Raw genomic sequence first — 20664 nt, forward strand, 5'->3', positions numbered from 1 at the left:
CCTTACTTTGAAGAATGAGAGAAGACTAAAATAGGAAAAGTGATTATCAGTCTCAGACAAAATGGTCAAGTGTTTGGGCAAGTTATCTGGTGACACATTGGAAGACACGAAAAAAGCGAATGATCCTAGCAAGCGATCGGAGTCCCAGGGCATTTTATTGGGTAATGCAATTAAGACATGGATACACACAAGTACGTTGTTTTTCCACGAGTTCAATGGTCTTCTCTTGTGTCCGACGGGCCTTTCACACCAGTTAAATCAATGGAACGACGAATCAGTGGTCTCCTAACGAAATGATTCGCGGTTCACAAAGGCTTTAGTAGCGTTGGTTTGTAAAGCAAGGGAGCAAAGCTTCATTTACTGCCGACGGCAATCTTGGATAAATTTAAGATCCCAAATTTGGACAGTTTTTATGCTGCATTAGTAGAGCAAGAGTTACGAGTGTCCAAGTTACGAGAGCAAGTGTGAGTATATCAGGACGGGCCGAATGTGGTCAGGAAAGAAGACAGTGCAAGAGGCAGGAGGTCATGCAGCCTGCAATATAAAGATGTGGGAAAGCAGGTTAATGGTTGAGTAATTATATCATTATTAAGATGGTGTGCAAAAACTGGGGGAAAGAAGAGGAATCTGATACAGTAGGAGGTATGAAAAATTGAAGAACATACTAAAATGGTAAAGGCTGTCGGCATGAAGAAGTAGGGAACCTGGCTCAGCTGGAAAAAAGTTCGACAGAAGAAGATATATTGGAATGACATATGGACCACAGAGCCGCAGAGAAACTGCAAATATCCGTTTTTTTACGAAATAACATGGCAACCTTGGACACGAAAGACTACCCAAACTGTTAACTTTGTGGTGGACCAGCCAACCTCGAACACGCTCTGATTTCATTTTTGTTATAGCTAGTAAAGCTGAAAGCTACACATGAAGATATGACAGGGTTCTATCAGTTTTTGCAGACCTGCTGAAAATAAACCCAAGAAAGAAGAACAAAGGAGGCCTAAAAGTCAACTTCTTAAGGACTTGTAAGCAAAATCGTGTTTTATAGAGGTAAGTGGACCGTTCGTTCCGCCAGCAACTGGCAGTTGCAAGCAGGTCTTAATGGTGATAAGCAGTTCCCAAAGGAAATATATAGATGTATATATAGCAGATACCAATCAGACCCTGATGTTATTACCCGCGGATCAAAGCGAAAGTCTAAAATGCACATGTAGATATTAATAATATAGGTACAGTACTCGTGTATAAAGGGCAATAATTTACCAGATTATCACTGGTTCTCAATAGTATATGCATATCAGTTATTTGACTTTGATGATTTTAAACACAACAGAACACGATTATCTATAACTACAACAATTTTATTTTAAATGATCTGGATACATGCAATTGTAAAACAGTTTATTGGCTTTTACTATCAAAGCTCTATAGAGAAAAGTACACGAAAACTCTTTATACAATAAATATTTCCGTGCATACTAGAAAATTGACACATAATTAAACACTGCTTAAAAGTTGTTTTATCGAAAAACTGCCAAAGGCTATTTATCAAATGTCAAATTGAAAGACTGCGGGTCATCAACTTCTTCAGCATCGGTCCTATCACAGACTGTTGATTTCCTGTTCAAACTCTGAAGTGAAGAACACGAGGGGATCCACGACAAAATAGTCGCCGGAAGTCAGGAAGATGTCGGACTCAAAAGTGTCTTTGAAGAGCTGGTCAATGACACTTTCGGGGAACAAGTCAGCAGACTGCCCTCGTAGGATTTTGACTGCATCCTCCATGAATTCGTCAAGCTCTGCGTTATTCTTTGACCAAACCTGTATTCAAATTAAAAAAAGAAATTATGCAGAATTTATATGTCCATGTGTATGCGAACGGAGTGGTTGAAGATCTGTAAAAATTCTTTTTGAATAATATAATTCGATGGCATTAAAGCAACCTGGAAAATACCTTTTCGTTAGAATCTGACTCAGTTTGATAAGTTTGGTCTGCAGCATCTAAATGGACCTTCTGCCGTTTCATGGGACTCTCATTTATTGAATTTTCAACAACTGCACTTTTAGATCGTTTTCGCTGGTGAAAAAACAAGAAGAAATAATTATTAACTTACGCTAATACTGTTATTAACTTTCTTTGCTGTTGTTTCATAACATTTGGGCAATAGCTACCTTCCTACTTGGCTCTACTTTTGAAAAAGTAATCCGTTCATGCTCGTGGTCAGTTGTAACTTCAAGTCTTGACTTTTCATCAACGTTTTCTTGGGCAACATACTGTGCAGCTTCGCTGAACTGCAAAATACAGTAAATGATAATAGGAAAATGTAAGCTAATATAAGGGAGTTAAAACGTTTTTCTAGTATTTGAGTTGAGTTTTGTCATGATTGATATTGATTACAAACTACATACCACCTCTGCTGCTATAGCCCTGCTTCTTTCGGCTGTTGAGAATTGGGAGGTTGACTCAGCATTTATGTTTGCAAGATGTGTCTCCACATCGTCTGCAGAATTCCCTTTTGGGGTTTGCTCATGTTGTACCTCGGCTTGTATTGTCTCAGTTTGTGGAACAAGACCCCATGGCTATTAAAAGAGAAAAATCACAATGTGATAATAATTATATTGCATCAAAGAACAATTTGAACACACTATATCTTTATATGTATCATTGATGATTCAATAAGACATAAGACTTGCACTCACGATAGTGGTTGAACCAGGCTGGTTATGAGCAGACAATTCAGTGGTTGTCACACGTCCTGCAGGAGTTTCCCATGCCGGTGGTCTTTGAAAATCCACTTCATTACTGAGGTCACAAGTGACTGGATCCTGTTCTTGTTTTCCCAGAGGAATATTGATTCCCTGAGGGGCAAAGCTGATCTCCTCAAGAGTACCCTGTGGAATACTGATTTCCTGGGAGATATAAATGATATCATTCTCTGCTTTTTGGCGCTCCTGAATCCCGTAGGCGGTAAGGAATATATCTTCATGTGTTTCCTGAGGGACTTTGAATCCTTGAGACATGCAGATGACATCGTCTTGTGTCTGTTGGGAGACTCTGCTTCTCTGAGCGATAGAGGTAGTCTCTTCTTGCATTCCCTGGGTGATACTGAATCCCTGAGGCATACAGATAAGATCGTCTTGTGCCTGTGGAAGGATTCTGGGTCCCTGTGGGATATTGGCCATTCCCTGGGTGACGCTGAATCCCTGATGCATATAGATGGCATGGTCTTGTGTCTCTTGAGGGATTCTGGATCCCTGGGGGATAAAGGTCGTTCCCTGGGTGACACTGAAGTCTTGAGGGTTAGTTGAAGTTTTATTTGGATTTTCCTCCATAATAAAGATGATATCTTCATCTTCCAGTTCACTAAATCTCTTAGGGATATTGATGACTTTTTCTATGGATGCATGGGGGATGTAATTTCCCCTGGGGAAATTGGTAACCTTTCCCTCTGTAAACTCATGATTGTTAATGGTTGCTCTGTGCGCAACATCATTGGTCTGAGGATTGAATTGTGTCTGTGCCTGATTTTTTAGTTCCACTGCATACGGCATAAATGCAGGATGCAAGTCCTCAGCCTTTCTTTGAAATCTCTGCAATTGAAATAAATAGTCTTTGTAATAATTGATGACTATAATGTAAATTATTTCTTTTTTAACTATAATAATATTAACTCTGGCAAACTGGGATATATTATATGCACCAAATAAACTACTAAATACCTGTGGAGTTGGTCTCCTCTCGGGTTGATCGTTTGACCATTTTATGCCGCCAGAGCTGATCAATGTGCGATGATGGGGAAGGACTGTGGAGGCTATGAAGTTTTGTATTTGTCTGTCATTCAACAGCTGATTTGCCTAAATGAAATTAATTCCATAATCAATCCTAATCGTTAAAAATATAATTAAACACATGTGTAACTTGTTAGAAATTCATTTTTTTTTATTATCATATTTTTATGCTGGGAGATTTTTAAAAAAAAATTTAATTCTCAGAGAGGCTGAACTTGATTGTCAAAATTTTAAATTGTTTTTTAATTCTCAGAGAGGCTGAACAATGAAAATATGAAGTTATCCATGATAAAACAAACAATTTTCACTCCAATGTTTTTTTTCTAATGAATTTTTATTTATCTAAAAATATATTTGTGGAAATATAAAATTACCCCAGATTGTGCCAATCTGTCTTCTCTATGAGTTGGTCCTGTGTTTTGTAACACTCTTTGATCAAGGCCTGTGTGAAATCTCTTTCTAGGGGGCTCAACCTTAAATAATTAAAGAAATTGATATTGTCAGCATCATCAATGTTTTCATACTTGATTAAATTACAACTAAAATATCACAAAAGAGAGAGAGAGAGAGAAAAGAAAGAAAGAGGGGCATATAGTGATAGCTAGGAAAGTTCAAAGATTTAGAAATATGCAGAAAAAAGAACAGAATTAGTAATAATTCACAAAAGAGGGAGAGGGAGTCTTTACTTACATTTTAAACCTATATTTATCATTTTTGTTTTAAAGGAAAAGTTATAAACTGAGACCTCCACATAGGTCCCTTGTATGAAGGGCGTAGTCAGGAAGCCCATCCCTGGCCTCTCGTAAGCACCAAAGATACGTTCGGTGTACAAACACTGCTCATCCATACATTTCTGAAATGAAAAATATATATTAAATTTTATACACGGGATATAAGTAAGACAGTTTGTATGTGATTTACGATTTTGTTAATCACGTGATGCAAGACAGAATTTTCTTTTCTCAAAAAACTGCTACAGTTAATAAAATAATCAAATACTGATTATTTCCTTGTATTTTTGTTGAAACTCAACGTTGTTAGGCAGCCATTAAATTTTAACGTTTTTATATGCTATAACGTTGATTTGGAGAAAGTTGATAATTAACAGTGCAAAAAACTGGCAACAGTATTCTTTAAACAGATTTCTAGATTTTTATGCATAAGATTTATAATTAAGCACTAACCTCACAAAACATGAATAATTTTCTAACCTTGGAGCCGAAATTTCATTATAAGGTCTAATCGTTATACCTATGTTTTTTTGCGTTTTCACTTCGATATATATATAACATTATGCAATATGTTTTTTATGCATATAAATGTTCCCCAACCCTTTAAAAAACAATTACATTTGCGATTTCATCTATAAAAAGTCGTTTTCAGTAATATTTGGTAGGTTTTATACATGAAGGGGGCCTAGTTAGAATTTGAAAATCGCTGACATTGGATAACGTTAGGCTCTGACCTAGGCTAGGTATCCGTGCGGTTTATTTTATAACAAAATTGTATCAAAGTCGGACAATTCTGTCTTAAATGAATAAAAAAAAGGAAACATTACCCTCTTAGGAGTATGACTGTACATTTCTGTGACTGTCTTGGGTAATAAGATACCGATTTTTTCAGAAAGTGTTCGCTCAGCGAAAAACACGTCTTGTCTCAACATCGGATGCTGACACACTAGAGATGTATCCAAAACACAACGAACGCCTTGGCAATCATGACGTCAGCATTTGGAAAGGGCCAATCAAAGCTGAGGACTAAAAATACACTAAAAGTAGAGTTGGAGTTTCCCTGAAATTCGTCTGCTACACCATATCAGTGAGAAATACATGTAACTGTAATACGAATTATTTAAAAACAAACTAAATCGCTTAATCATGAAAGAATCTGTAGAATCACGCCCTCGGTCCCTCATGGGGTGGGAGGGGGTGGGGGTAGGCCTAACCCGACTTTATCCCTTACCCCAATTACTAACTCTCAAATATTACAATTCAAAATTAAAAAAAGAAAACTAAAAAAGAAATAGAAGAGAACAAAAAACCGACGACAAAACAAAAATCAGTTTATTTCTTCATTTGTAACCCGCTCGGGCTCGAGATTTAGATCGTGTCGGGAGACGAAAAACAACAACAAAAAGATGGAGGAAAGTTTGGCGCCAGTCGAAAATTCAGGTGAAGACGTTTTATCCATGATTGACGTTTTAAAAGAAGAAAATGAATTAGAAGAAGAAGCAAATGCAGTCTTGGGAGACAGTGACGATCAAAACTGCACTTATCCAATGGTAAAGAATATTTCGTTTTAATGCATTCGTGTTTACAAATAATGACTTCCAGTTCGTCTATAATGAGATATGTAGATTCTAAGTTCATGTCACTATTATTGTGTAGTATTTCGTATAATGTATGAGTTGGTCTTGATTGATTGGGTAGTCAGTGAATCTTTGTAATATTATGTTTATTTTGTCAGTCAGTCAGTTGTGTCTTTTTATTCACTCTGAAATTTGAGGAAAAGAATCGTTTAGAAATGTTAAAACACACAGTTAACTATCAAATTTACACTGAAAATAAATTGATAACATGTTACCACGTGTTGCGAGCGTATAACTGATAACCATAGTTTAATATACATTCATTTGATTTATTTGCCACAACAGGGTTATGTCTCACGACAAGCTTTATATGCCTGTGCAACTTGTGACCCAGAAGCGTCAGCAGGAGTTTGTCTAGCTTGCTGCTTGGAGTGCCACGAGGGACATGAACTGTTCGAGTTGTACACCAAAAGGTTTTACTACAAAATTTTAATTAGTTATCACTTTTTGAACTTCCATATGATACTTTAAAAACAATATTCGTTTGCTGCCAACCAGTCTTTGTGAACAAAACGTATACTTGATAGCGTGAAAATTGCAAACATTTTAACATTTGTCAATCACGAAATTAAATTGTCACAAATGGAATTTGGTTTACAAGTTACTTGTCGTTAAATCCATGCCCTGACCAGCTTGGGTATGTGGGATTATGGGTATATGCTGTAATTTTCAGTTTTATATTTTCCAGACTGCTTGAATTTTGCTTTATAATTGGTCAATGAAATTCAAATTGATAGTATTGATAGTACAGAAATCATTCCATGATTGTATTCTACAATACATGTAACAGCAAAAGTCTTGCTATAGAGATTCTTTTTCTATGTAGGCCTATATTGCATTTCATATCAAAGGAAGTACATTGTATAGTAACGAACTATATTTACAATTATGCTCTTACAAATGGGAACTTGTAAAATGCTTATAATGTTTGTGTATGCTCGTTTTGATATGAAATCTTTGCAATTACACCAATAATATTTTTCAGAAATTTTCGCTGTGATTGTGGTAACAGCAAGTTTGGAGGAAAGAAGTGCAAATTGTACCCTGTAAGTAAATAGTTTCTTGATTTTAATTTTCATGTATAAAAATAAGGACAATGGTTTCACTTAGATCTGGATGCATTAATTAAAATGAATTAAAAATCATTTTGTGTTTAAATGTGTACAAGTTTTATAATGTTAGATTTGACATGTAGGGAAAAGATGCCACAAATGCAAAGAACCATTACAACCAGAACTTCAAGGGACTGTACTGTACGTGTCATCGTCCCTACCCAGACCCAGAGGATGAGGTACAGAAGCAATCAAATTATGTATACACTTCACGACACGAAGAGTACTTTTTGTTAGGAAAGATAACTCAGTTTTAAGTATAGTGGTATCTAAGGAAGGACAGATTTTTGTTTTAATACTGTAGTTACATATGTATGGTGCCCTACAGAAAAAACAGGTTCTTTGGCTGAAATGTTTGCTTGTGCTTGATAAAAACAAATTATATCTGTTTAACTTACAGAAAAATTATAAGTATGATGGACTTGTCTGTTTCACTTATACCAGAAATTTTTTTATTGATTTTTACATGATACAATATACTTAACACTTTTCACTACATAGTTTAATATGTGTCCTATTATTAAAGCCATGCTAGCAAGTTTTTGAGATTGAAATCTTTAAAACTTTAAATTAAATGTTTCAAAAATATCTGAAACCACTTGAAAATTAACATTAGAAAGAAACCCATGGACTGTAATGCTATCAGGAGAGATTACTCTTGGCAGTTGCCCAGATCTAATTTCTTTCAATGATATAAATGTACATAATATTTTGGATACTATTAGCTGATTTTGGAAAAAATAAACTTTTTCTTTTTTACACTTAAGCAAGATTATGCAAGATTTGGTAAGGTAAAAAAAAACCCTTATCTATTCCAAGTGTGTCGAGAAATGAATGAAACTATTACTGGGAACTATCCTTCCATTATTAAAAGAATGTATTTCTTCACATGTATTTTTATAGACTCATACCTTTATATACCTGTTCATTGTCTTTTTACAGGTGGAAGATGAAATGATTCAGTGTGTGATTTGTGAAGACTGGTACCACGGAAGAGTAAGTCACAACAAGATACAATGTACATTAAGGTTGCTAGGTCTGAAACCCTTTGATTGGTTTATCGTAAATTCTTCAAAATTTTAGTATGCATAATTATCTTTATGTAAATACAGGGATTGGTCTGTTTAGAGATATTTGGATAGTGACAAAGGTGTAACAACACAATATTTATATATTCTCAGTGCTGATAAATGATGTTTCAGAATTTCTAAGATTTCGCTACACATTCACTAGTTTGTGTAAATGTTAGATAAAATTAACCTTCTTTTGTAATGAGTCTTAGAATATGTGTAGAAACATTATAGAAATGATATACAAGAGTCTTGCCATTGCAATATTTTTACATATATATAATGTGGGTATATGATGTACTGAAGTCTTGGTGTAATAGTGGGTTGTACTGAGGAAGTAATAATTTCAATGTAATTTAGGGATTAATTTCTATTTTTCATTGTTGTCTGTAAATTTAGATACCATAAACATGAAATAAAGTCTTAGCATTGTAGTGGTTGTATTTACATGTGCTATAGTAGATATTATAGATATCAAAATACATGTACATGCACTGAAGTCTTAGAAGTTTTTGGCTTGCTTTTTTGACAGCACCTAGGCACAGACTCCCTACCATCTTGTGAGAGCTATTCAGAAGTAGTGTGTGCAGACTGCATGAAGAAAAATGACTTCCTCTGGGCCTACTCTGTTCAGAGTCAAGGTAGGTACTGATGTTTTCCAAATTGTGAATTTTCATTCAGTCGTTAGAAGGAAAAATTTATCAGGAACCTGACTCATAATATCATTGATTCCGTAACCCTGGTCTATTACAATATATTGAACAGAATTTATGATTTAATCTAGTTAAGAGGTTGCATTAAACTACTGACTTTATAATGATTTTTTATTGCAAACCTTAAGGCTTTTGTAAATCTCTTTCAGCACATAAAAAGTTGATGTGAGTGAAATCATTTATTTATACATTATATATATGTTATAGAAACAAAGAGTTTAGTGAAAGAGGAAATAAAGTCAGAGGTTGATGTAGGGGAGAACTGTCCAAGCCAAGAACAGAACAAAGTAGACGATAAGACTGATCAGGTTTGTACTGTTCATGTGTAAATAGAAATCGAGAACTTAGCAGTGAATCACAAATACATGTAAAATATGCGTAAATAACTGCATTCATGAATATCAGGTTTATAACTGAAAAGGACATTACATTGTACATCCAAACACAAAACAAAATATTTTTTTTTTTATATCTGTGTTAACTTTTGCAGGCATCAGTTCAAAAAGCAGAAAGTGACAAAAGCTGTCTCCTTGTGGATCTACAGAAGAGGGAAGTGAATGTCAAAGAAAGTGGAGCATTCTGGAAGGATGGTTGGAGGAAGAAGCTCTGTAGATGTGCAAACTGTATGGTATGTGCTTGTTTGTCCTGTTTATATAAAAAAATGTTTGTTTTATGGCTATTTTGTGAAAGTTAATTATAAATACCGGTACTTCATCTCCAATTAAAATACTATACATTATCCTTTTATGTAATTCTGATGTATTAGATTTTGACATTGAATTTCTTTTTTTTATTGCATGACCATGTTTTGATATTTATTAAAAGCGTAGTTGTTTATAAAAGGTTGAATTCATCTTGATTGCTATTTGCTGTTATAATTCAAGGCAATGTACAAAGAGAGGAGCCTAGAGTTCCTGATAGACGAATCGGACACAGTCCATAACTACGAACAAAGGGGACGGGACAAAACAGCGTCCTCTCAGTATGAGAAAGGAATGCAGGCTCTTTCCTCCATGAACAGGGTGCAACAAGTTGAAGTCCTACATGGTAAAGCTTCAAACATTGTGTCAACTTTTAATTATTCCTTTTTTGAGGGGTTAGGGCTGTTAGATATTCTGTGAGGGCATTTTATAGAAGACGTTTTCACAATTTTTATGGTTTTATTCATATAATATGGATTTTTTTTCATCAGGGTTTAATGATCTAAAGTCCGAGTTGACAGACTACTTGAAGAAGTTTGCAGAAAATGGAAAGGTAAGAGGAATGGACCTTAGATATATGTGTGTGTTAATACCAAACATATATTAAATTTGAGTTGTATTGTAAAAAGGTTGAGGTAACGGACCACTACATTTTTGAAGTCTTTTTAAAAAGTCTTTTTAATGAACAATATTTAAATTTTTTTAAGGTTGTCAAAGAGGAAGACATCCGAGAGTTCTTTTCTGGAATGGAGGCAAGGAAACGCCAGAGGACTACGGGACCAATGCAGTTTATGTGTAAATAATGGAGAGAAACTTACAAGTCATACATTTCAGAGGTTTCTGACAATTTTGTGTACATTTCAAGAGGAAATGTCAAAACTTTGCTCTGTCTGATTTTTTTTTTTTTTAAAGTAAAACTTTTAATTATTATTCCATGTTTTTTAACACTACAAAATAATTTACATTATGATTTTTTTTCAGTATTTCCAAGCAATGAAATTTTTTTTTGGTATTTACAAGCAATGAAATTTATTTCAAATCTCGTTTGATTTTTGAATGCTTTTATAATATCTTGAACAACTGTATCAGTTGTAAAGTAGTAAAGTATACTTTGTGGATTTTAAGATAAAGGTGTGTAGTGTTCTACTACTGTTTTCACAATGCCATTTATTTCTAATTGCTTATCTTGCACTGTTATTAAAATGATGCCATCACGTAAGTGGATAGATCATCTGTATAATTGTCATTAACTGATGTTGGTCTTTTGTAATAAGAAACATTTTTTTTTATGCTTAAAGATACAATGACCTTATGATTATTGTATCATTATAGTGTCCATCATTGAATAAAAATAAGCATTGGATATGCTAGCATAGCTCTCTTTGATTTATTATATCAGTAGTTAAAGATTGAAACATTTTGACAGTCCATTTAATATACCTTTGACCATCATAATTATGGCAATCATTTTGTTCTATTGTTATTAATATTTTTGTCAATATTATCAAGAAATACATTTTTTGTCATTAATAAATTATGAAACTTTATTTTCTTACTGTATCATTCTTTGCTTGGTATGTCACGGCACTCGGCATACCTCGGCCGATTCCGATTTCCTACGAATCGGCATTTGATGCCATGGTATATTTAGTCATGGTTGAGCTCTCTATAAAATAATGATTTTTTAAAAATGTTTGTGATGTTATATTTTTTTAATGTCAGGAGGTTCAGAGTTTTGTCTGTTTACATGTCATCAATAATTTCAAATAAAATTTTCAGCATCCAAATATTTTGTTTATGATTATGTGATAACTTTTTGGTAATTTGCATTGTTTTGTTTATAAAAAAAAAAGAAGTTGTTTTTGTGTAACAGTGGGTAACAAACTACATTCCAATCATAAAAACTCAATCATAAAATATATTCACACAATAAAATGCTTTTTTGCAGAAAATATTTACATAGCTCGTAAAAAGTAGAATTATGTTAAAGTACTATCAGTACTTTAGATAAAAGAAAAAGCCAAATCGTCTTGTATGGGAATTTGAGTCTGAAATGATCATGATTATTTCGTGCAGTCCGTGATTTTTTTTTTGAGTTGCTAAAGGTTTCGACCGATCGATAAAATGGTTAAAACTGGATTGTGTAGATTTCAGTCCTGTCAGTTTATATAAACAGTTGGGGATTACAATCAATTTTCGTAAGAAATATATGGAATCATACTTCATGGATGTAAATATTTAAATAAAATGCTTTCTTTGGTGATTCATGCGGGTTGGGAAGTGGCGAAATTGCAGAAAAAATACATATCTAATTGTTTGTATTATTTGAGTTTTAATTTTTTTTTTAAGTTTGAGAAAATAATATTGGTAGAAACCATCATTAAACCATCTTCAAAAGAAAATAGTTTACCAGCCACTCTTTTTTTCCTCTGGAGAAAAGAGGAAGGAAATCGTTGTCAATCTTTTGCGTGAGAGTTTTTCCTTTTAAGACTTGTATCGAATTCTTTACTTTTGCCAAAAACACCCCTCACGAAAACCCCTGTACACTGTTGTTCAACGAAATACATTTTGTTAAAAAAAGAAAGGAATACATTTATAGTGGCGATACAGAGATGATAATTTACGTATTGTGAAATATTTTGGACATATTAAAATCCTAAAATAGTCTCAGAAGTCGTGTGATTTGACAGAGAAATTCAAACTTTTATGAACGCAGATTCAACTAAACAAATTATATCTACATAATATATAGTATCTATCTTTAATAGATATTGGTGCATTGCATTCAAGCATGCCGTTGTAATGCAAATATCATTATGTTGATGAAGAGATGCACCACAGTGCATACATGTCTTTATATTTTATGAGAAGAAAAAAGACATGTTTGTTATTTTAATAAACCACTATTTTTGAAAATATTTTTAAAATACCATTTGAGCTAATGGCCAAACAATCTTAAATCAGTGTTATGACGACTTTGTAAATACTTAATTTCTACAGCTATTGGACAAATCGACATTCTGAAAAAAAAATACAGAATGTTAACTTGTTGACGTGTGGCTTGGATGCAAATGGTAACTTCAAGGGGAGTTTGATTCGAAAATACAATTAACCGCACAATAGTTATAAGTGCATTTTGAATCTTTGAATTTTATCTGCAGCTATTTGTTGAAACCTGTGCGGCGGCGTCATTTTTAATCACAGCCAGCTGACGTTTTATATTTTTCTCATATTAAAGAAATATATATTTCTAACTAAGATAGGTAGGTATAATTATATGTTTTATTATAAGAAAAATATACATTTATGAAACGTCAGATGCCAAAGTTTTCACTTTAGTTGTTTAAAGAAGATTAAAATTAATTGTAAAAAAAAATACACAGTTAAGATACTATACATGTATTGGTTTGCGTGAATAAATTGAACTTAAGATATTGCAACAATTTTACACCTGACTCGATCATATACATATTTTTTAATCTGATTTGGATGGATTAAAAATTTGTATTTTATTGAATTAAAAAAAGTCTTGGTCTTGATCGATATATTTAATGCAGGAAATCAATTATTTTCCTCTGGAATTGGTCAAATTCTTCTCCTAAGAAAACTTGTATCTGTAATAGAGAACTTTAACGTGTCAATTACCGAGATAGCTTTTTCGTCCACAGATGGTTGCACTATGCGCTAAACTTAACGAAAACTGATTGCTTTACAGTGATTTTACAGGAATATACACGTACATACAGTACCCGTGTACGTACGACATCTATTTTGCAATGTGTCTGTGTAGCGCGGTTGTCTTGAATGAAAATACGGCAGATGGCCGCTGTGAATTATAAATGTCTTTTTAACAAGTGCTCCGTTAAAGAAACTCGCGTCGAGATCCTCGGATTATGGAAACAACTCCCGGATCTAAGGTTATGCGCGAGCCTGTAGAGAAATACTCCGCGGTGCCGATGCATCCCTTCGTGCATAGTACTATAGAGGTGAATTATTCAGTATGAACATATGGCATTGTTTCTAATTACCCACAACTTTAAGGCAGTGCAGCGCCGGGTGAATCCCAATCAACAGGTTCCCAAGGGAGGAATAACCAGGGTGTACTATATTGCTATTACACAGTCCGATAGATTCCTTTACACGGATCTAATGCTATACTATGAATATATAGGTGGTCGTTCCATGCACGTAGCAACGGAGGAGAGTGAGGGGGCTACCCCCTTTTTTGAAACGGACAGTTTCCTGAAATTTACATATTGAAAAACAAATTTCAAACTAAACGCACCTCTCCTTTTTTTAACAGCGTTAGAAATGATAGGAAAGCTTAACATATACATGTAAATCAAATTGTAACTTTAAAGACAAGGTTTTGAGCCCTCCCCTCCTCTGATTAGGACACTTTAAATATTGGCCAACAACCCCTTTAATGTAGAACCCCCCCCCCCCCCCCCCACACACACACACACTTTAAAAAAAATAAACCTGCCATTGTTCTATTAAAGTAAAGTGCATAACCAGAGGAAATAAAAAAGGTATCCATAAGCCATATATTTTACCGTTCCAGATCGGATAATAAGAATTGCAGACTTGACACCCAAACCCACATTAAAGGAATTTTAATTATCCCGTGTGATGAGGATAAAAAATATATATATTTTTGTAATAGTAGACTTTTTTCGACTGCACACTTTAATATAATTATCTTCCTTAGAAAAAATATTTGAAGATGGGAATACCTCTCTATATAAACATTCCTGAAATAAAAATGCTAATAGGGATCCTCTGTGTCAACTGGGAAATCGGCCCAGTCTATTTACTTTACAATGCATATCTGTAAAATATTCATCCAAGGCCAGCAAATGAAAGATAATACTCCGCATAATTTTCCGTTTATACGAAATAAGGTTCTTAAGACAATAGCTCGAAGCAAATCATTAATGCAGTAAGTGACTTCTTTGCACACAGGAAATGGAATTAACGTGTCTTCTGCGAGAAATATACATCATCGAAAATGCTTGCTTGCATCTCGAGTTTGATCTTTTCACGAAGAAACTCTTGTTATTTGAACCGTGACTTCTACTTTAAATGAACTGTTTCTGTGTGTATTTGCTCTGTCATTTTAAACCTTATTTTCGTAATGAACTTAATCTCCTTTGACACAGCAGGAAAAGTAGAAAGAAAATCAAATTTGTTATCAAGCAGCGTGATTCTTCTCGATCCTTTAACTCAAAACTGGTTTTGTTTCAAGTCAAGTCCTTCCCCCTTTTATTATTCCGGGTAGAAATATTTCGGTGGATAGTAGTAATTATACACTGTGATGATAAGAGGGGCTGAGCGCTGAGAAGTGACAATTTAGGGACACTTATCTTCTGATCTATTTTTTTCTCGGATTTATTCAGGTATTGATCTTTGAGCGTCAATACACCGCACCTAACGCTGAGAGTTAAGACTCAGTCAGCACGAGGCGCTGGAACAAGGAACATCAAAAACCACCTTGCAGTCCTCCTAGAACTTCCGATAGAGGGCATGAGCAAGACATGTCCACGACTAGATAAAACTTTTGTTTGTTTTTATGTGCGAGAAAATGACACCCCAAGAATGCTAGTGTGTCACATTCGTAGGTGTTCAAGCTGAGGTGAAACAATGGGGTTTAGCACTCATCGGTTCGTTGGAACGGTGGATCCAAATTTACTGTGTGGAATTTGCAGCTCCGTAATAGAAGATGCTGTGTTAACTCCGTGTGGACATTCGTTTTGCTTCTCATGTTTGGAAACTTGGATGAGCAAGCCGCGGGTCAACTCATGTCCGGAATGTAGGCACATCATGACCCTGAAGGAAGCCAAACCGGTCCTGTGTATACGTAATCTTGTCAACGGTTTTGACGTCATGTGTGACAATAGTGACCGAGGATGCAAAGTGGTTGTAAAACTCGAAAGGTTAAAGCCGCATTTAGAAGTTTGCGGATACACCTTGGTAAAGTGTGCTGGTTGTTCTGATATGGTAAGTCGCTCTGAACTGGCGAACCATCAGATGACTTGCGATGGTATTGCAGCTTCCCTAAAGGACGAAAACTATGATTCGTACATGCACAAATCTATGGCAGCGTTAACTCTAGAAAATAAAGCTACCTCTATCGAACTTTCAGGACTTCTGGCAAAGATATCTTCCCTAGAATTTCAGTTAAAGACGTTAAAAAGAGACCTGCAAATCTCCGAGTCCAAGAATCGTGTCCTCGAAAGAGAGTATAGGAAGACAAAAGACGAGTTGCAGCAAAAGCGGAACGAGATTCTAGACGTCCAGTACGCCGAATTCGATCCAGACTACGACTATGGGTACACGCCGCAAAGCGTTGCCAAACTGTCCTTACTCATCGCAAGGTTCCTGCTGAAGAAACCGTCGTACGTTGATAGCGACAAGATCTTTGCCGCCGTCAAGCGGTCGTATGACCAGTACGCTCGGTGCGGAAGTCAGTACGAACATGACGTACACATGCTGGTCGCCACCGCTTTCGCCAGCGACTGGTTTTCCGAGAGCCAAAGAATCAACTTTCATTGCTGGCTACAAAGCATTGCTAGGTACCGTCAATACTCGAACTCTGGGATGGACTCATGCGAGCATCGTTTATATCAGTGAAGGAGGAAAATCGTTTCATCCAGAATATGTAGAAAAGAAAATCATAACAAAACCGATGCTAGTGCCAGCTTCGTTTAGATAACTTAGAATCGATCAACTTTTTTTCATCGAGTAAAAAAAATTCATGGCCATGTCATTGCTTTTATACACTTCCAGTGTTTGTGTCGTTCATCATAGACATAAAGATTTATTGACAGGCTTTTGGGTGGACATACCCCTCTTATAAAATCTTTTATAGTGGTTAATAGTTTCGGCAGTTTAAATCCCTGGTTATTTACTTGTAACCATCTTTCACAGTGGGAACTGATACGATAGTGTCAGATTCTCGTTATAAGCTCGATAATCTAGACCCACCTTTTCGTGTTAAGATATTTGACTTGCATGATTGGTTTCACAAAATTGTTTTCTAAAAAGTGTAACAACCCTTCGATCGTCAAATGAAGGTTATCTTCGTGTGTTGACATTGAGAGTTTTAAAAACTTCACCACAAAATTTTTTCACAAATACACAGCAATTAAATATTCTTTAAACTGAAATTCTTTTTAATGTATAATTATTTTCTTTGTATGGCCAATTAGAGACGATACAGTTGTTTTCTTGCCTCTAAAAATTTCATTGCGTATTTAATTTCGGTTCTTTTTTTTTTTTTTTTTTTTTGGGAAAATATCGGTAAAACGGTATATGTCGCGTCACCTGAAATTATGCAGAACTAATTCATCACATTAATTGCCTGTAGATGAAATAATGTCTGAATTATACGGTGAACTTGCGGTATCGATCGCGAGTTATTTAAATTTAGAAATCATAAGTACACAACTTTTAGTTTACAAAGAAGAATTGCTTATGTAATGTTTTTTCTTGGGAAATTGATGATGTTTTCTTACATTATATACATGTTAATGGCGAATTTCTTTCAGTATTATGGATGCCAAATATTAACACAATTTACACATGAAAGAAATTCTGTTAGGCGATTGCCTTTTCTATTGAATTTTATATTTGAGTTAAAAACAAGACTTTATGCCCCTTTTTATGACACAAAAAGCTAAAAATTACTTAAATTTACATGTACTTTCTACCTAGCAATGTTGTTCATTGTATGCATTAAAGTTCATTCGTATATATATAAATATACAGTGTAGATCGGAGATTCACTGCGTTTTCCCTGTGCGTTCCTGTTTTTAAGAGTCAAAAATGTTTTGTGTACCTGTATTTCACCTGTACATTCTCACCTGAGATTTTGTTCGAATTTTAGTTGTTGCATTTTATATTCCACCTGTAATTTGATATCCAGTCATTTCAGTTCCTATACATGTATGTATCTACCAAAAATACAACCATTTCTTTGATGTACCAGCATTTTCTACATTTTTCATCGCTGAATTCGAACAGTAATCAAGCTTTAATTTGACAACGTTTCCTATTTTATCTTTAATTTTCCACTGACTTCCTTTCACGGTATAACGGACAATTACCCCAACGATCGATCGTCTCCTATCTCGTAACTTTATCTCTTGCTGACACCCAGGAACTAGGCAAGGTTCCGATTTTCCTGTTATTATTGTTTCATAAACTGGTAATAAAATGGGCAATAAAATTAACATTTTCTCTCTTTTAACTAAACGATAATTTTGGGGTGTGCTTTGTGTGTGCAAAGTTTATGAATCCAATATTCCACGGCTTATCCAGACGTTGTGACAAAAGAAATATATCAAACTCCATGAAATCCCGAACGTTTTGATTAGACATCATCTAATACGTGAATGTCAAACAGTTCAAGAATTGCAACATAGAACACTTGGTACAAAGAAACACGGGACCATTGGGAGAAGTTATTCTCTTTTAATGAACCATTTTTCGCCATTTTATGTAAAACGATGTAATGAAGTGGTCTACAGATCATAAAGCAGAGGTTTTAGTACACCAGCTTACATTCAACCAATCGCGCTGAAAATTCATCAGATGGTCCCTGGGGAAATTGTATTTGATACACGTTGAGTAACATATCCTACTGTTAATGTCCTATGCGCTGCAACCAGTTTTTACAGGCATCATATTGAGATCCAGATCAATCAGTTTGATGGTGTTATGATGAACTAAGACTCAATAAATAAATATATGAATAAATAAATAAATGAATAAATAAATAAATAAAAGAAAGAAATCAATTGATACACAGATATAACCTGCCGTTAAAAATAGTTCTTATTTTACTTTTTAAGATACGTATAATTTCTTGTGCTATTGTAATAAAAAGGAATTAAGGTTTTTAGCGTCAATACAGCTATGTGCCTATGGAATGCGATCTGAAATTCATGTGAAACTATACAATGCCAAAAAAAAAATATTCAAGTAATTGAAATTTCAGGTATATGATTATGGTAATGAAGAGAAGGAATTTCGGACATAACTGATTAAATTGGGAGAGATGGGGGCGCCGCGGGGTAAGGGAGCTAAACGAGAACTTTGAAATGACACATCCACGTGAAGTTGTTGTGAAAATTCTGGGCCGGTGTAAAATGAAAGTCGGATTTGATCTGTGTTGCTCCACACCCCCCCCCCCCCCAAATTTTTTTTTATAAAAACAGAAAAGATAAAAAACAGACAACCCCCCCCCCCCCAAAAAAATTAACCTAACTTTCAATATGTACATGTAAGTGCTCTCTTTTAAATCTGAGCATGCAGGCAAGACACGGGTAAGTGTTGGGTGTTAGGATTTGGACTGCTGTGTATGCTCGACTCCCCCTCCTCCCCCCCCCCCCCCCCCCGCTTCCCCACTCTCCACCCACATAATGTATACATATTCCCCGCTTTATTTTATAAATCGCGGCTATCTTGACTGACATGTGTGTTATAAATACAAAGGATTACCGTTTTACAAGCCTTATTTATCACGTATATTAGACATGGTTTTTAAAGTAGATTTATTGAAGAAAATAACCAGAATTGTTACCCACCTTTACTTCAACTTCGAGATACCCCGAGTTCGGGAAAATCGTCTAAAGCCAAATGTCCAGATTAAATGTTTGATGAGATTAAGGAATCGGACACCAAATTGACTTGGCAAAGATAAGCGGAAGGAGAATTAAGACGTTTATGCTGTCAGATTATATGATGTGAATCATCAATCAAATTTCTTATTACAAATTTGACATGCAAGCCAATGTCCACCAAAGACTCGTTTGCAAGACTGATTTGCCTTTGCAGAGGTACCGACGGTGTTTATCGATGGAAGTTACATATGGCGGTACATATATTTCAAAAGAATTTTAACTAAAAATTTTCTCTATGCAGCACGTTTGACATTGGAGTTGCAACCATCGATATCAAAAGACAAGAGTTCATACATGTAACTATATTGAACTAGCTGATAACTATTAGGTGATTTATATCTTATTAATTATCATATTGGTTTTGACAATGGACAGTTGCCTCCTCTTACATACCAACCAGCACATTAAACAAATAATGCCTGTTTTGGAGGGTAACTGTTGAAATTGACACCCCGAGAAAACCATTGTCAACCGACGCGAAGCGGAGGTTGACAATGGTTTTCAAGGGGTGTCAATTTCAACAGTTACCCTCCCAAACAGGCACTTTTTATTTTATTATACTGAATGTCTTAATTTAAAAAAAAATTACTGCTTTTATACATAAATAAAGTGAATTCTACGGCGAACCGTACGCGCATTATTTACGCGCATGTAACAATTCGTTTTGTTATACTTTCATGTTAAATACTGAAATCTGATTGGTTAAGACGCAGTTAATAATATTTACTATTACCCTCAGCGTTAGCAACGCACTTGGCAACGGGTAACATTAAAAAATGTTACATGCGCGAAAATTATGCGCGTACGGTTCGCTGTAGAATTCACGTTATTCCTATATAAAAGCAGTAAAATTTTCTTAAAATTTTTTAAAAAGACATTCAGTATAACAAAATAAATAGTGCCTTTTTGGGAGGATAACAGTTGAAATTGACACCCCTCGAAAACCATTGTCAACCACCGCTTCGCGTCGGTTGACAATGGTTTTCTCGGGGTGTCAATTTCAACTGTTACCCTCCCAAACAGGCACTATTTATATAGTGTTACCCGTTGCCAAGTGTGTTGCTAACGCTGAGGGTAATAGAACGGATTGCCAGCTGCGTCTAAACCAATCAGATTTTAAGTATTTTTAAAGTTTTTTGTAAGTATAATAAGTAGTAATGGTCAAGATCAGTTGATTACACCTGTCTTCTGCTCTACAATGCGGAATCGTGAATATTATTTGGGG

At 35.0% G+C, this 20664-nt stretch overlaps 3 protein-coding genes across 3 annotated transcripts; 2 read left to right on the plus strand and 1 right to left on the minus strand.

The window, feature by feature from the left end:
• Positions 1 to 1340: 1340 nt before the first annotated feature.
• On the minus strand, positions 1341 to 5505 carry LOC105345234 (uncharacterized). The gene is made up of 9 exons (XM_034469004.2): positions 5348 to 5505; positions 4535 to 4642; positions 4164 to 4262; positions 3721 to 3855; positions 2701 to 3591; positions 2410 to 2580; positions 2173 to 2292; positions 1955 to 2077; positions 1341 to 1821 (listed from the first exon to the last, which is right to left on the minus strand). Exons 1-9 carry the CDS (start codon positions 5450 to 5452, stop codon positions 1603 to 1605), a joined length of 1971 nt encoding a protein of 656 aa, XP_034324895.2. The 5' UTR covers positions 5453 to 5505; the 3' UTR covers positions 1341 to 1602.
• A 382-nt stretch (positions 5506 to 5887) lies between these two features.
• On the plus strand, positions 5888 to 10658 carry LOC105345222 (putative E3 ubiquitin-protein ligase UBR7). The gene is made up of 11 exons (XM_011453299.4): positions 5888 to 6070; positions 6443 to 6570; positions 7143 to 7203; positions 7353 to 7448; positions 8212 to 8265; positions 8872 to 8980; positions 9260 to 9360; positions 9543 to 9680; positions 9937 to 10099; positions 10245 to 10306; positions 10461 to 10658. Exons 1-11 carry the CDS (start codon positions 5927 to 5929, stop codon positions 10554 to 10556), a joined length of 1152 nt encoding a protein of 383 aa, XP_011451601.3. The 5' UTR covers positions 5888 to 5926; the 3' UTR covers positions 10557 to 10658.
• A 4039-nt stretch (positions 10659 to 14697) lies between these two features.
• Positions 14698 to 16563, plus strand: LOC105345233 (E3 ubiquitin-protein ligase PDZRN3-B). Its single transcript, XM_020074105.3, has one exon. The coding sequence runs from the start codon at positions 15397 to 15399 to the stop codon at positions 16384 to 16386; it is 990 nt and encodes a 329-aa protein (XP_019929664.3). The 5' UTR covers positions 14698 to 15396; the 3' UTR covers positions 16387 to 16563.
• The last annotated feature ends 4101 nt before the right edge of the window (positions 16564 to 20664 follow it).

The sequence above is a fragment of the Magallana gigas genome, chromosome 6, assembly GCF_963853765.1.
Source record: "Magallana gigas chromosome 6, xbMagGiga1.1, whole genome shotgun sequence".
NCBI lineage: Eukaryota > Metazoa > Mollusca > Bivalvia > Ostreida > Ostreidae > Magallana > Magallana gigas.

What these genes read in the sequence shown, in the direction of transcription:
- LOC105345234 (XM_034469004.2), bottom strand. Translation starts at nt 5,452, where the DNA reads ATGTTGAGACAAGACGTGTTTTTCGCTGAGCGAACACTTTCTGAAAAA. An exon ending in ACAGTCATACTCCTAAGAGG is followed by an intron (nt 4,643 to 5,347) that starts GTAATGTTTCCT and finishes TTTTCATTTCAG; the next exon opens with AAATGTATGGATGAGCAGTG. An exon ending in TACAAGGGACCTATGTGGAG is followed by an intron (nt 4,263 to 4,534) that starts GTCTCAGTTTAT and finishes TAATTATTTAAG; the next exon opens with GTTGAGCCCCCTAGAAAGAG.
- LOC105345222 (XM_011453299.4), top strand. Translation starts at nt 5,927, where the DNA reads ATGGAGGAAAGTTTGGCGCCAGTCGAAAATTCAGGTGAAGACGTTTTA. An exon ending in TAGACGATAAGACTGATCAG is followed by an intron (nt 9,361 to 9,542) that starts GTTTGTACTGTT and finishes TAACTTTTGCAG; the next exon opens with GCATCAGTTCAAAAAGCAGA. An exon ending in ACAAGTTGAAGTCCTACATG is followed by an intron (nt 10,100 to 10,244) that starts GTAAAGCTTCAA and finishes TTTTTTCATCAG; the next exon opens with GGTTTAATGATCTAAAGTCC.
- LOC105345233 (XM_020074105.3), top strand. Translation starts at nt 15,397, where the DNA reads ATGGGGTTTAGCACTCATCGGTTCGTTGGAACGGTGGATCCAAATTTA.